At 43.6% G+C, this 16,274-nt stretch overlaps 1 protein-coding gene across 1 annotated transcript in view; it reads left to right on the top strand.

Moving 5' to 3' along the window:
* Positions 1–16,274, top strand: part of TMEFF2 (transmembrane protein with EGF like and two follistatin like domains 2) — a 111,356-nt gene that overhangs the window by 53,649 nt on the left and 41,433 nt on the right. Inside the window, exon 5 of the mRNA XM_021397592.1 lies at positions 12,341–12,437. Coding sequence (XP_021253267.1) covers positions 12,341–12,437 — 97 coding nt within the window. The remainder of the gene's footprint in view (positions 1–12,340; positions 12,438–16,274) is intronic.

The following is a 16,274-nucleotide window of genomic DNA, read 5'->3' as shown; positions in this document are numbered from 1 at the left end:
AGGTCAGAAGAGCTTGTTCGCCAGGTCCTGATCCCCGTCCTCTGGATTTTCAGGAGTCTGCATCTTTTGGAGATGATGGAAAAACACCTACTGGCCTCATACATGGGCAGACATCGTGTACCCAGGAAGATGTTTTAGTTATGTTACCAAAAAATGCCCTTTAATTTAAATGGGAATTTGTATGAGATTGAGTCGTGCGGTATGGAGCCCAACCATTGCCTAGCCTGGACAAAAAGGATCCTAGAGCTGTGGATATATAGTCATATAGTTTGATATTTCTGGAAGTGGCTTCAGCTGACCATCCAATCCATCCTCCTCAGATCTGCTGGGCTCAGCTGCAGTTAGGCTGTCCCTTGCTTTGTGCAGACCCATCTCAGAAGAGCAGCACCTACCTGCTTCATTGCTGCACATCCCTGCCCAGTTCGTCGTCATTCTTAGAAGCTGGAAAGACTTCTTCCTTAATATCTACCTTAAATCTCCTTTGCCATAAATTAAGTCAATTATTTCTTGTCTCCGAAATAGTGGATGTGAAGAGCAATTGATTATCCTTCTTTTTATAGCAGCCTTTTTAACGCTCCTTTTTATATCAGACGAGTAGTCTCTTTTCAGTCTTATTTTTCCCAAAGTAAAATTTTCCATTCCCCCAAGCTCACTGCATGTTCTGTGGGTCGTGTCACCCTTGTGGCTCTGCCTTGGGATCTGCTAAACTGGCTGCCCCTTCCTAAGTGCTCTGCTGGGGCGTTTCCCCGCGCACAGCCACACCGGCATCCAGCAGAGCAGGATGAGAACGCACTATAAGCATGTCGAAGCAGGAGAGAATCGGCAGGCATCAGAGTAGCCAAAATGTTGGTTTGGTTTTAGAAGCCCAGAATAAAAAGAGGAGGAGAGTTCTTTCTGCATCTCACATTTTTTTCTAGGAGTTGTCCTGTTTTGACCTCTTCTGTCCCCAGGAGGTAGGTGCTGACAGCTTCCACGGGATGGAACCAGCTGCGTCCCAGTTCATCAGGGAGCAGGGCTCAGCCTCCGCCTGGCTGAATTCCCTCCTGTGGGTGTTTCGTGCATTTTCTGCTTTGATGTCCAGCCACTCCATTAAGAAAATGACTGAGATAATCGTTTACCCTCTCTGTCAAAGGGCAGCATCTCACATGTCCCATTATCTAGTGGGTCTGAGTTTCCCCTAAATAATTGTTCTTGCTCTGCCTTGGATTTCAGTTTAAGAAGACATTAACCTGATAGTCTCTCAGCGCTGATGGCAATACACCATTCACAGGATCTTAAGTCCTCCCGGTGAATAACTTGTGCCTTCACTGCTCATTAAAGCAAATACAGCTTGCACCCTTTGTCTCTTCACTCTTAAAAAAACCCACACTCTGTTGCCTGCCAGTGAAGATTCCATTATTTATTAATTGCATAAAGGATGTAAAATTGGCCGTGAATACCAGGGGGCTGAGTATTAGTGGCAACCAGGAGAAGCCCCAAGCCAACGCCTGCAGAGACGCCGTTCCCCTTGCAGTGAGGAACTAGTGTTGCCCCCAACAAGGGCCTCTGTTGGGAAAATAGAGGAACATTTTATAATTACTGTTTTGCTTCTGATTGGTTTGCTTTGGCTTTTCTGTTCGTGTTTATCTGTGTTTCCAGAGTTCAGAGAAATCCCTCGATAATTGCCTTTCCTGTAAGATCTTCTCACTGGAGCAGTTGTCACACACACTTGAGACTTTTCCATTTTAATATTCTGGTCTATTAGCTGCTAAGAGCATAGATAAGATAACAAGAAACGAAAGTCCCCCTTTTAAGCATTTTTTGTTTTAGAATGACAACTTTAAATGTATTACTCTATTTAGAAAGAGAAATCTGAGTGGAAGGCATTATGGGTAATGATATGTAAATGACCATTCATGCATGAAAATCAGGGCCACAGTTGAATGTATTAAGCAATGACTGATATAATCATTATTTTGGATTTTGCATCTGAAGAGGGGGGATTGCAGATATCAAGTCAATTGCATATTTAAAGAAAATATCCGTGTGTGCATGGAATAAAGAGTGCTCTCGACATTTTTGTGTTAAATATCCTAGTGTTAAACTGTTTGGGCTTAAATAAGGTCAATGTGTTGGGTTTATGCTTTTGGCATTATCTCTGGCTTTCACTCCAGCAGATCCTCCCTCTTGCTGTTTGTGCAGCGTGACATCGGAGTGCTTGGTTTGTAATGTCAACTCTTTGCAGCTCCCTTTAATGCTGTTATCTACAGAGAGCTGCCTACTGCTTACATGGGGGGAGAGCTCAGGAAAGCCAGCTGCTGGAATGTTAAAAAAATGGAAGAATTCATCAACACTGCCTTTGTTGATGTCGTGCTTACATGAGCTTGCTGTGCTAGCATAGCGAGAGAAACATTCAGCAGTTTGGGTTGGAAGGGACCGAGCCTCTGTTGCACGATACCTACATTAATGGATTCCTTCTATTAAAGGTGGAAAATAGCTGTGTTGCTAAATGTAATGAATGCATCTGGAGTTCAGAGAACATTACGCTAAATGTCCACGATACATTCTCTGTCCCCTTCGGCAGCAGCAGATGATCAATTTTGCTACTCTGGCCTTACCTAATTATTGCTGTCGCTAATGAAGGGAAGTAGAGAAAAACATGTCTTAGTAGGTTAATAAGCCATCCAGAAAATTATATTAGCATGATCAATCCTTAATGATTATGGTTTCTCATAATATTAGATCACCTGAAAGATATTTTTTGGAGGAGATGGGAGGGAAGGGAGGTATCATTTTAAGGCCATTCTTCCATACGTGATCCGTTGATTTTTGGAGAGAAAAGCAGTCTGGCTGCTACTCAGATGCTTTGACGACTTGCTGATTTATTTCATCATGTAACCATCTAGAATGGCAGCGAGTGCAGAGGCTCTTCCCTTTCCTCCCCTATAGATACCTGTGGCATTTGCTCTCTCTGGGATTGATTGTGCATGATCTGTGTCACTTCTCCTAAGTGCTGGCCAACAGACTGGTGCTCTCTGAGCAGTCTGAATGGCTTCCAGCTGGCGTCTCCCATTCCTCTTGCAGTGGTGATACACGCCCATTTGCAATCTAGCATCTGGTGTTGCATGGAGGATTTCTTTTATTTGTTTGGTTTTTGCCTGGGTGCTTCTTTAAGTACCTGTGCATGGCAGTACTGCAGTGTATCAGGACGTTTCTTTTTTATGAGAGCACTGCTCTTAAAGTATGTCCAAGGCATTAAAATAAATAGCAAAGGGGAATGATCCTCAAACATCAGACTCTTTTTTTTAAGTAAAAATTTTCCCCAAATTAAACTGAATCACAGTCCTCCCTTTTAATTTGTTAATTACACTTCTGCAATGGTAATGCAATCAGCGAATATAGCTAAAGTGTTTGTGTGGGTGAATCAATATTAATGAGAAGGAGCATGTTTGCAAAGTGTGCTACCACCAGCCTCTTGCTTGGTGGCTGAGGGAGGAGATGGGAAAGGGGAAGTGTCCCCACACCGTGGTTCCCTCTGTGCTGGCCATGCCAGGGGTAAGGTGGGGAGCAGGGTGCGATTATGGGGCCGGTTTTGGGTTAATACTGTCCTGCAGCCACTGGAGAGCTCAAGCTCAGTGGCTGCTGAGCCTAAATGTCAGGGCATCCTTCCCAGCCTGGAGGACTTTCCAGGTGATAAAAGTCTGTGCGAGCTCACAAAGGTTAATCACGACTAAGTGACAATGAAATCTGGCGTTTTCCTGCTGGGCTTCTGATTTTCTATATACGAAGTGCATGGAAACGACACTAAGTGTTTAAACCTTCCATACCATATGGCTCTCCTTCCATCATAAACACACCTGTAAAATTGTACTTGGGCGGCAATGTCACTCTGGTGTGAATGAATGTTCACTCCCTCCTTGTGTGAAGGCAGAGATTGGCATGCCACACTCATCCTGTGTGCCCTATTTGTTGGCTCTGGGTTGTTTTCCTATTCATGGTCATGTAAAATCTATTTAGCCTCACAACAGTGGCATCTCCCCATCCAGCCACGCACATGAGCGTGGGGCTGCTTGAACATACGTGCTCCGATTACACAGGCTGTAGAGCAAGTAGTGCAATGGCCAGTAATAGTGCTATTCACGCAGTGCCTCAGTTTGCCCACTGATAATGGATACAAAGAGGAAAAACAGACTTCTACTGATTTTTCCCATCTTACTACCAGACATTTTTACATAGTTAAATGCTGCAATATGTATTTGTAGTTGTTATATAAAAGATTGGAGCTATGTTGCATAAATATTTTACCTCCTGCAGGAGTCAGAACTTTTGCAGTCCGCTTCATACTTGCTTCACCTACAGAGAAACCGGCAAACGCATAGCTGAGCCCTGGCTGTGCAAGCTTAGAGGTTCAGCTCCAAGGTGAAAGTCAAGGCTTAGGGAAACTGCAGAAGTGCAGTACTATTCCTGGGCAGGAACCATGGAGGGCAGTGGGAATTGCTCTTTGCATGCAGGCTGGTGACAGGGCTGGTGAGGGAGGAAGCCAATGAAAGTCTGCCTGTGGTGGCTCCCTTTCAGGAGGGCACAGCCTTGCTGAACATGGCATAGGCACCTGAGCCACCTCTCCTCTGAGGCCTCATCCCAGGGTATGAGGTTGTCACAGGGTATGAGTGCCTTCTCCACTCTGAGCCCCAGGCTGCTCAGTTCTGTGTGTGTACCTTGCATTAGCACCACAGAGATAAACAGAAATTAATGTAAAATGGAAGAAAATTGGAGTGAGAGAAGAATACTGCACTTCCCTTATTGAGTTCAGCGAAAGGTAGACCCAACTCATTTTTACCATGAGCCACTTTACACCGCCCTGATTATGTAAATGCAACATAAAGTAAATTGGACTTCCCTCACTGTGACACCGCTTTCCATTGCCAGAGTGATTTACAGAAGCCTTAGAGTAAATTAGAGCTGGGCCTGGCTCCTGTGCCCATGTGTTCGGATTTAAAACCAGTCATTTCCCAAGGTAATTGTGGTGCAGTCAAGACTAGGAGCAGCTTCCTAAAATTGGTTAATACCCAGATTTGAGTTTCTTCAATGGCTTAAATGGAGTGGCATATTATCTCCTCTATAGTCTGCCTAGAAGATAGATTTGATGTCTGCGAGCAAAGACATGAAATTGCTATAGGCTTCCACTCTTATAGCCTGCCACCTATTTGATTTATGTGATAAGTGATCTCAGATGACCCTCCAAGGCACTGAACCATTAGAGAGTTATGTTGCACAGTGATAAGAAATCTTCAGAGATACCTAAATCTTCTTTTACCACTGGGAGTTTCATCTGTTCTAGAATAAAGAACGTTGTTATGTATGATATTGCTATCTTGCTAGCCATACTAATATTCAAAAGGGTACACAGACTTAAATCAATAGCAAAATGACAAAGACCTTAAAACTGAAGTAGTCAACGAGTAGATGCTATGCAACTCTTTGAGGTTTTATCTTTGTTCCTTTCATTTTGTTTCTTTAAAGATGAGAAGCTGTATGGGTTCAAATTCAAGTCTTCTGTTAATCTTGCTGCCAAGCAGGAAGCTGGCAACGCATCCTTTCAGTGCACAAAGCCCTGGGAAGTCACATCACCCATTTTGAGTTTCCTTTCGGTAGACTTTGTAAAACCGTGGATGGAGTCTTTCCATATTGGATCCACATCTGGACTGCAGCTTCCCCTCTCCCTTGGCACAATGTGGGAGTTTAATGATCTGGGTAGCCAGGCTGGCCTACCTGAGGGAGGAATCAGACATTGTCTTCTTCTGTTTCTCCTCAATCCCAGTGGGTCATCCAATCCTTGCAATTCGGACCACAGTAATCTCCTCCCGGGCCCTTTAATAGCAGCCATGGTTGGTGACCCGTTGTATTGCATCCAACTGTGCGCATGCCCACTCGGTTGTTTTGTTTGTGCTATCGGGCACGTTGAAATACATGAGAGCAGGGCCAAGTGCCACCAAAGCTTTGGCAGCATTGCAGGCATGTTTACAACAAGCTGTATCTATTCCTTGAAAATTCTCCTGCAAGGAAGTGATTTCTCTTTAAATTAATGCAAGGCAAAGATAAATAGTCCCCATGTGCTATTTGGCTTTTCACTCAAAGCTGTTTATGAGAAGAAGCTCCTGGCAAAATTAAATGAACCTCCTCTTCCTTGAGCTGGCAAACAGTGTTGGTGCTGGTCATCGTACGCCTTCATAAATCTGAGATGCTGGCATCCCACATGCACCAGGCAAACATCAAATTTTGTAGGGGGACAGCACAGGGTGCAATAATCACAGCTGTTTCATGTCAGCATTCAGCAAGCCTACAATAGGATTTTATTCAATGAGACATGCCTTTTGAAATGCCATTTAGAGATATTTGCTAGGGGAAACTGGCCTCAACTAATCATATTTAATTTTTTATCAAATGCACCACGGGAGCAGTGGGGATATGCATGAGACAGAAACAAGCAAATACTGTTGATTTAGAATAAATAAACTTTGAATAAGAACATAATACGTTCCCTCCTGGCTATGGCTGTACAAATACAGGCAAGTCCCTGCACAGGTCTATAGAGAGAGTCATGTCCTGACTTCAAACCCAGGTGCTCTTGGAAACCTCCAGCTGCACCTGCTGAAAGGAGCGAATTGCAATCAGATAGATGCAGAGGAGCAATTCTGCTCCTCTCAAACCATGTATGTGTGCAGTTAAGCCAATGTCTTGTTATTCGCTAAAGAGGAGGTGAAGTGGAATTTGTAAATCATAACTCTCACATTATTTAATCAGACTCCTCTATTCAAGTCGCTAGGCACAGGCGTACACATGCAAATAAAAGGAAAAAACAACAATGACTTTAATCAGGATCATCCCAAATTGGGTTTTGGTCAACAGTGATCTCCCAGGTAGGTGCCACAAGGCTGATAATAAACATGAGTCATCCTGCAGGAGAGGGGAGCCAGCAGAAGGCTGCCAAAGGCCTTTCTTGTGTTAGCTGAAAGATGCTTCATCTTGAGCTCAGAGGAGGTTGTTGATGCTGAGGGGCTTTTTGCTCTTCCCTGAATGCGTTTTGTAACCATTTATTGAAAATCCACTGGATTACGTCTTAGTTTCCTTATCGAAAGTGAAAAATTGGGACTGTTGGGGAACAGAAGGAAGCCAAAAGATCATTGGAAGGAAGGTGTGAGATAAAGCAAGATGGGAGGTAAAAAGAAAGATGGAACTAGAACGAGTAGCAGTGCTCAGTGATAATCTGAAGCATTTCTGGTAGTTGTTACTGGCTGAACTCAAGGCGCATCTCAGGCTGTTTTACGGTGCTAATTATGCTGTATCCATGGTAGAAGCAGAGCCTGTAGCATGAGGTGCAGGTGAGCTCAGCACAGCACGAGCTCTGTTTCAGAAGTGCTTTTCTCCTGTTCGACATGAATGCAGCAGTGCACATGACTGAAGAACTGTGAATCAGCCCTATAAAAATAATTAGTTTAAAAATGATAAACTTGATAGTTCCTGGTATTTATTGTACTCACGAGCTTGTTCTCCACAGCCCTAAAACTTAGTCATACTTTTCAAAATAAATACAAATAGAAACTGAGATCTTTATACATCGAGATAATCCACCGGCTGTGAGGTTAAGAAAGTATATAACCTGAGAGTCACAGGAGATGTATGAGAGCTGGAAAACACTGCAAATTGAATCTGATTGGCGTCAAAGCAGTGCCTGGCTGTATCTGCATGCTCTTTAGCAAAGAGATAAGAGCGTGTTTTATCAGTGATCTGAGCTGGCTGGATCCATCTAGTTCCACCCTGAAAACCTTGCCTAGATATGTGTGTGAGCTGAACTCAGCCCAGCCTTTCCCAGCACTTGGCTGAGAAAGGCAACGTGGAGGCATCCGAGGTAAACCCCGGCACAGTAAAACCCCATGAAACATCGCCTGCTCTCCTGGGCAGCCTGCTCAGCCTTGGCACAGCCTTACCACGACTTAAAGAGTCTGCCCTTCATTAATGGAGAGGTGATTTCCAGGGCTGAGCCTTGGTGGCTTGGAGAACCCAATCAGGTGCCCGCTGACGTGAAGGTGAACATGGCAGCTCTCTTTGAGAAGTTCTGTGTTGGGGCCCCTGCTGGTTGGAGGCATGGCTTCATCGTGCCATGCGTAATTGCCCCAGCGTGTTTGTGTGTGCAAGAGAGAGTAAATTCGTATTTATTCAGGTGGAGCCAGACAGCGGGAGGAAAGCAGAACGCGACATGTCAGAGTTGGGATTTATTACCAACACAGCAGAGCATTTTCTTTTCATTTTGACCATAATGTTGTTCTGAGCCTCTGCCAGGCTTTGAGAGCAGAGTCCACCCCCTGCTTCGCACCCTTCATTTTTCTCACTTCGCAGGTTTTGACTGAGCTAATGCTTTCAGGAAAAAGGGCTTATTGATTAGAAGGAGGTCACTTGCAGCATCTGGGCTTTTATTGGTCTTGTTCGTGAGGTGGTTTAGCTGTTTGGTAGAGATGCAGGTAGTGTTTGTTCTGACACATTTAGTAAATTCTGCTGGTTCCCTGCCCTTGTTTCTCAGAGCCTTCTCGCTTTGCCTGCTCTCCTTGTCACTTGTCCAGAGCAATCCTGTTAATACTGAAGCATGTGACAGGATCACCTCAGCTGCTCTGGAGATTATTGTTCTTCTCCTCCTCCACAGTTTAATTTGCACGTTATCTTTCATTCCAAAATGGCCATCAACGCTAATCTTCATGTGATTTTTGTTATTGCCTAGATTTTGTAGCGAAAAATGAGTGGATTTCCTGTTAGAATGATCTAGAGCGATTTTGTTTGATGTTCCTCTTTCAGCAATAGCAAAGACATCCCACCGTGACAAATCAAGTATTCAAGTATTAATTATGTCGTATTTTCTGCACGTGACCGGAATGATAACATTTGGCACTTACAATTGTCATAGTTCAAAGTTAGCTCAGTCATCCATAAAAATCAGCCCTGGTAGGAGACGTGTTTACTATCAGGTAAAGAAAGGTTGCGGAAGACTGGGTTGTCTCTGCAGCTGCTTGCTGGTTGGGCTGTGTAAGGAAATGCACAGCACATCTGAGACTGCAGAAGGTTTTAAAACCGGACTTAGGGCATATTTATGCAGTGAGTTCCCCCAGATACTGGGTTGCGCAGTCGTTTTGGCTAAGAGGCCCAAGATCCATTGGCTTGGGCTCCTCGCTCTGCTGGAGTGATCCCACAGTTTTTGGTCACGATCAAGGATGATGACAGCATGAAGGTCATGCCTGCTTGGAGACTGCAATGAGCTTAGTGATCACACCAATCAAAGCAATATAAAAAGAATATAGAATCATAGAATCATCTGAGTTGGAAGGGATCCTTAAAGGCCGTCTAGACCAAGTCCCCTATAATGAACAGGGACACCTACAGTTTGATCAGGCTGCGCATATCTTTGTATATTCAAGTGTGTGAATGGTGGTGTTTAATACTCTTTTTTCTGCTGTGTTCTCCAGTATAGTTAAAATATATTGACTAAGGATTATTATACTACTATTAGTGGTCCTACAAAGACTAATGAAAACTGACCAACAAGTCTCCTGAGTTTCCCCTGTTGCCTTCAGAGGCAAGGACGTTGAAGAGTTTTAGCCAAGATTAGTGCTTAGCCAGGGTTGCCACCTAAGTGCCTCTCTCCCTCATGGCTTCCCAGCTCCTCCTTCCAGAGCCTCACAGTATGATCTGTCAGCAAGTTACCACACATCCTTTGTGTCATCTAGGAAATCAGTGACTATTTGCATCTCAGATCAAGACTGGGCTGCTCTATGCAGTCCTAATGACCCCATTTGAGCTGCTTTTCTGCAACTTGAAGAGAGGTTTTTTGACATCTCCGGAGTGTCTTGGAAAGGCACCGAGCATGAGTTATCCAGAAGCTACAGCACAGATATTTTGGTATCCTTTAGTTAAAATAGGCCAAGCACCAGTCATCAGTTCCCAGCAGAGGGGTGCGTCTGGGAAGCTGCGTGTGTACAGTCCTAGCGTGACTCGCACATTTCCTTGAACTCTGGAAGTTGCTAATCTTGTTAATACGAACAGAAACTTGTAGCATAATGTTTCTTAGTAGTGTGAGTAATAGGCAGCGAGCTTCAGCAGTTAGCTCCCCTATAGCCTTCCGTGTTCATACAGGGTCCTGGTGTTAAACCTCAACAGTTGGTAATTTGAGAACTTTGTAATTTAAATGGAAAAAAAAAGAATCATACCCCTTACATTTTTAGCAGGAGGAATTCACAGACTGCATTATTTCCATTAACTTTTTTTTCAGTTGAGTTATGAAAGCAAGTGTAAATCAGTGATGCAGCAAGGAACAGAAAGGAAAAGAGTCACCTTAGAAAAAACGCATCCACTAGTCCTCGGGCTGAAAAGCAGCAGGAAAATAACTCTAAGATGTCCAAATTTATCAAGGCGCTTACCTGCACAGCATGCAGAAAACAAAGCTCTGTGTCTGGCAGACTGTGGGCGCAGGTGCTCGTGCGGGTGTGCATGTTTGTGTGGGAAGAGAAAACACACCTTAAGGAAAGGTAAATAATAATGTTATCTGTCAGTACTGGGAAGAGGAGAGAGAGAGAGGCAGCTGTCTTCTGTAATCAAGACTGCTGCATGCTTGGGCATTTAATGACAGCGTGCGCATTGGAATGCTGTATGCAGAGCTTCTTCAAAGACTATGAAGGAGTTACCTGTTTCTTTTCAGTAGAAATTCAGAACTGCATTGCTTCTTAGTGCGCATGTTCCCCTCCGAATCAGTTACTGAATCTTTCGAATGACTTACTTTAATGACATAAGTAGCTATTTTGCTTACTTTGTGATGTGGGCCCATGTGAAATCCCTGGTCAGCCCACACCTGCTAAATTTTTATTAATAGAAACATCAGAGGGAGGAAGAAATAGGGCGCATGTTTTTAACTCAAAGGAAATATAAGGGAAGTGATTTGCAGAACAACAGAAAAAAAAGAAACTATAGCTTTTTGCCTTAAAGAATTTATTCTCACACTCATGGGCTGGAGCAGCTGTCATATTCCTGGTGGGTTAGGAATGCATGTCTGTCACAAAAAGTCTTCTGACCACGGGTCCCTGTGTACTTTGCATACAGTCGTTCATTATGGCTCTCAGCGTGTCTGCCAAAGATTCCATTCCCCTTGTACAGAAAGAGGAACTGTGGCACAGTGCAGCAGCAGGACTTGATCAATCCAGATCATATATCCTGCCCAGTATCTTAACCACTGGAAAGCCTTGGCCATGAGTGGCTGTCAAAGTTGTCTCTTCAGAAAAAGAGATTTCTATATGCAGAAAAAAAAAAGAAAAAAAAAATCAATGAAAAACCCAGGCTTGGAAGCAGCTGCAGAGAAACTGGGAGAGCTGTACAGCAGCATGAGCTCCCACTGCCGTAGGTTTGGGATGACACACATGGCCATGGAGATGCTAATGGTGTGAGGCACTTGGACACCCTGTCCACTCTTGTATGTTGGCTCTTATGAGATGGAAACATAATGAGTTCCTGAGTCATTCAAGGAAGCAGAAATTACAAATCCCAGACCCTGTAGAACAAAAAGCCAGAGTATGTTTTCTGAGGTCCTGTTCGATTCAGAGCACTCCAACCTGAAGGTCTCCAGTAACTTCACAGATAATGGTCTGTAGCAGGAGGTGCAGGTCAAGCAGGTGTATCGTCCCACTGGTGTCACTGGGGGACACATCAGTGTGCCCACCAGCTTCAGGAGCTTGAACTCAAGCATGCAGTAACCCTGCACTACGTGGAAGAAAGGAATGAAGGGATGAGCGCAGAGAGCATTTCTGCACACAGCAATGTCCATTGGGGCGGACTGCTGTCTGCACTCCGGTCTGGTGTAATAATTTTGCAAACATCTGACAGGTATCACTGGGTGCTGAGGCTTGCTGGAAAGCAGCACTCTTTGAAAGACAGCAAAAGGTGCTTGTATGCTTGTGTACAAACAGATAATGTTTTTGTTGGATCTTCTAACAGACCCTCCTCTGGGTGCCCTTAGTTGCAGAATTTATGGGGACTTGTGGGACGCTGCGGTGGGGGTAGGTGGGGATGCTGAGCTGCAAGGCTGCAGGGTTGGAAGGGGAAAGGAAGAGGAGTTTTCTCTCTTAATCCTTTTCACTCTGTAACCCAGGAATTTCCCAGAGAACAACAAGGGAATCTCCATGTCGGGCTCATTCAAAAATGCTGTCTATTGGCCAACATCAGCTTTGTGAGCATCACATTCAGCTGACATGGTGAACAGATTTTTCTAGAGAGAAGTGCTTTGCTGGTGCAGTCTATACTAATGTATATTCTTCTGCTTTCCATCAAACAGTCAATGAAGGCTCAGGTGAAACCAATCAAAAAGAGACATCGACCTGTGACATTTGCCAGTTTGGGGCAGAGTGTGACGAAGATGCAGAGGACGTTTGGTACAGTAATTTGGTCTACTCTTCTATTTTAATCAATGTTGTGTTATTTAAAGATACTGTGGTTTAGAAAGCATTGAAAATATTAGACGTTTAATTTTTTGCACCTGGAGATTCATTAGACAGTGGCCAAAATGGCTATTAGTCTGAAAAGATGTATAAAACAGCCCAGTTTGTAATTTTGGAACGTGCACAATTTCGAAAAAGTCCAGAAACACAGTTATCCATTTTGTTGCTATTATAACTTATGTTGCACCAACTGGGATTTTACAGCTTTATTCTTTGATAAAAATAGAATTGGGAAAACTAATTGACCTATAGCTTTTGCAGTTAAAAATTATCATTAGTATTATCATTGTGTTAAGTCATGCGTGGCATTAGCAATGTTGGGAAATCTGTCTCGCTTTTTCCTAGTTGCTGGAGTCAAACACCTAACCCTCAAATGTTAGAAGTAAACAGAGTATACATTCAGACATTTTGTCAGTGGGAATTTATTTTTTTATTTTTAGAAAGAGGTTGTGAAAATATTCTTTTTTGCTTGTTGTTTTAAACTGCAGTCACGTAAGCTGAGGGGAAATAATTCTATCTACTTAGAATATTTTGTTGGATTTTTCGGTTTGCCTAGATAATATGCAAACACCTCGTAGTAAGTCAACCTTAAGCTAATCATTTCATTGTAATTTTGGAGCAGCCAGCAGATCAAAAAAGCAGCTATCCACACAGCTGTTTTTCTAACACTGCCTTAATGTCAAGCCTCATATTTTCGTATTTCTATCTAAGTAATTGATACAAATTTAGAAAGACATCAAAATAATCATGCAAATGTTAGAGTCGATGATCTAAATGATGCTCCCGAAGCTGAAGGCTGCTGGTGTTTAAAGGATGGATACAGAATCTGGGCAGTGAGATATTAGTAAAGCAGTATTGCCTGAACTCTGACATGTGTGGTAGGAGTGGAGCAGAGGGGCATGAATGAACGAACGAATGAATGGTGAACGTGATAACTGGGACCAGTATTGGGCAGCTGACCTCATCCTGGCAGAGAATCCACGACCACACATGAAATGATAAACGTTTCTGTTATTCAGTGAAGGTGCTTAGGAGCGTGGTGATCAACTCATGCTCATTTTGTTTTGGTCTTGCCAAGCCTCTAATGACTTCTGAACCCAATCTTTAAAAAGTACCAAGCAAACGAGCCACAGAAGTCTAGCTCTGGTTCCAGGCATCAAGAGAAATGTGGGTGTTGAAAAACTGGAGCAAGATGTGTCTTGGTTTGCAATGATGCAGTGAAATCTGTGTGGAAGATGCTGCTTAATTTTGACTTTGTTTAAGGAAATTACTTCTGGTGTCAGACTTTCAGTGTCTCCTTGGCCAGTTATCCTTGAGGGATTTGGTGGTGCAGTGCTGAAAAAAAAGTCATGGTAAAATTAAATACATCAAAATCCACAGTCTAGTGCTCATGTTTTCATAATTAAGTGCACTTGCAAGTTGGAAGGCGGCAGAAGAGAGGGGTAAGGAATAAAATTAGCTACCAGATAACATTATTAATCACAAGCACTGAGGAGCAGTGTTTATTTTTTTCTGGAAATAGCTTGATAAAGGAGCCAGATCCAACTTAGCCCAGCAACGTTCTCACTGCAGCCTCTGCATCTAATTCCTCGCCTTTGAAACAGCTCGGCTTATGCAGAGAAGCGCAGTAGCGGCAGGAGCTGAAGTTCTCAGTCATTATTGACAGGCAGTCGTTCTGCAGGGGAAGGTGCTTCTCGGGGCGGGAAGCAGGGAAGGGCATCTGCTGGGAGGATGCTAAAAGGCAGCAAAGCAGATTTCTAACCAGAAGTAAAAAGACCGTGCAAAGCCTGTTAAAGGGCTGCTTTGAAGTAAACAACTTCATACGCCGTAACAGAGCCCTGCTTTCCTGTCCCTGCCCCCTGATTAGTCGTGGATAAACGTCTTTCTTAAAAATGAGCCTTCTGGGTGTTAGTTCTTTGTTATTCTTATTTCTGGAATAAAAGCAGGCCATGTATGGGGAACCTAGATCCCTCTTTCAAAATGTACATTAATTGAATTTCCGTGTTTGGCACCAGATAGTCGTATCCTGATGCGCTTCCCCCCATCCCTGCAAAGACTTAGTGTGAGGAAAATTCCCCTGGATTAAGTGGGAAGCAAAATTCCAGTTTATTATTCGATCAGTGCTTTTCTGCATATCTAATTTCAGAAGTAAGCAGGGTTCCCAACCTCTGGGGTTCCTGAAAGCCCGAACAAGGCCAGGAGCTCCTGACAGCCCTGGGAGCTGCTGTTACGGGGTGAGGAGCCCCGCAGCAGCCGTGTCCCCATCCATCAGGGCTCGCAGGATCCGTGCCTGGTCTGCTCTAGGTGAGGGGGATGCGAGCTGGCAGCAGAGCCGGAGCTCAGAGCTGGAGATGCAGGGCTGGCTGGCTGCCTGCTATTGCTCGGTGTCAGAGTAGATCAGAAGGGAGAGCACAGGTGTGATAGCAGATGTGGTTGGGCTGCTGATGATTTAAAGCGACAATTAACATTATTCTGCATTGCCACAGTCTGTTATTTCACAGTCCCTTGTCTCTGGTTTAACTCTCTCTTTTTTTTTCTTTTTTTTTTCATTATTCATTGCCAATTGTCACTCAGATGAATTGTGCTATTGTAGTGTGTCACCATTACTTTTAAATTGTTTCATTTCCTTAAAACCAATCTGTTAATGGCTAGACTCCTGGGATTTTGATAGGATTTTTGCCACATAAAAGACAACTCAAAGGGGTAAGATATGCGTGTGAACATTTTCTGGAAGGTACAAAGAAAAGGCAGAAAAGAACCAACTGTAATAACAGGTTTTCTGAGGCATGTTAAAGCACACATATATTATTATCCTATTCCGCAGCCTAATATCACGAAAGTGAATGCAATTTGGCATTCCATTAGTGAATCTCTTTCTCTGGGTTAAAAACAAAGACTGTTCAGTTGAAAGTCTTTAACATCTTGCTACTTTAATATGTGAAAGCTTCTTGTCACTAAGAGGATCGTGCATTACTGGCATTATTCCCACCTTTAATGCATTTTGCACCAGTGAGCTTCATGAATATTTGAAGCAGGGCCGAGGCTACGCTCTTTAGCGCTGGATTGCAACCTATTGGTAAATCAGACATTTGCTGTTGCTTACTTTGGGTTTTATTTCTGAGCTGGCTAAGGAATAATTGATTTTGTAAGACAGGGCTACTCAACATAACACCCCGAGAGATATACTTAAAAGGAAATGAAGAATGAAGCGTAACGTGCTGAACAGTGGTGTGTTTCTGAGATCCTCCAAAAAGCATCCATGAAATACTCACTGTATATAAATAGTACTCACCAAATGGAGTGCCTGCTCATCTGCTGAAGTGGCTTAGTGTCAGTACATAACCACGTCAAGAGCCCAGATCCCAGAATCAATCTCCTCATTATGGGCCACTGAGGAAATAAGAGCACTCTCTACATTGGGCGGGCCATGGTTGGGATGGATGCTGTGTGGCTATTTTGGAGGTCCATGAAATGTCTGAGCAAGAGGAGGGAGATAGATAACAGCAAAACCCCTTCTGTTGAATTTCCTTTTGGAAGATACGGAGAAGAGAGTACAGGAGTGTTTTCTTAAAGCAAGATTAAAGCCTTCAAACCTCTGACTTGTAGAGTTAATCAAAATCAGAATGATGAATTGGGGTTAAATATGCATGCTTTTCCTTTGGATTTCAATATCAGCAGGTCAGCATGCAGAAGAGACTCAAAGTGCAGGACTGCCCAGAATGAGCCATAGTTTGCAGCTAGCTGTAGGAAGGATGCAGAGATGTCTGATGT

This window comes from Numida meleagris, chromosome 5 (assembly GCF_002078875.1).
Source record: "Numida meleagris isolate 19003 breed g44 Domestic line chromosome 5, NumMel1.0, whole genome shotgun sequence".
NCBI classification, from domain to species: domain Eukaryota; kingdom Metazoa; phylum Chordata; class Aves; order Galliformes; family Numididae; genus Numida; species Numida meleagris.
This window is presented reverse-complemented; position numbering and strand designations above follow the sequence as displayed.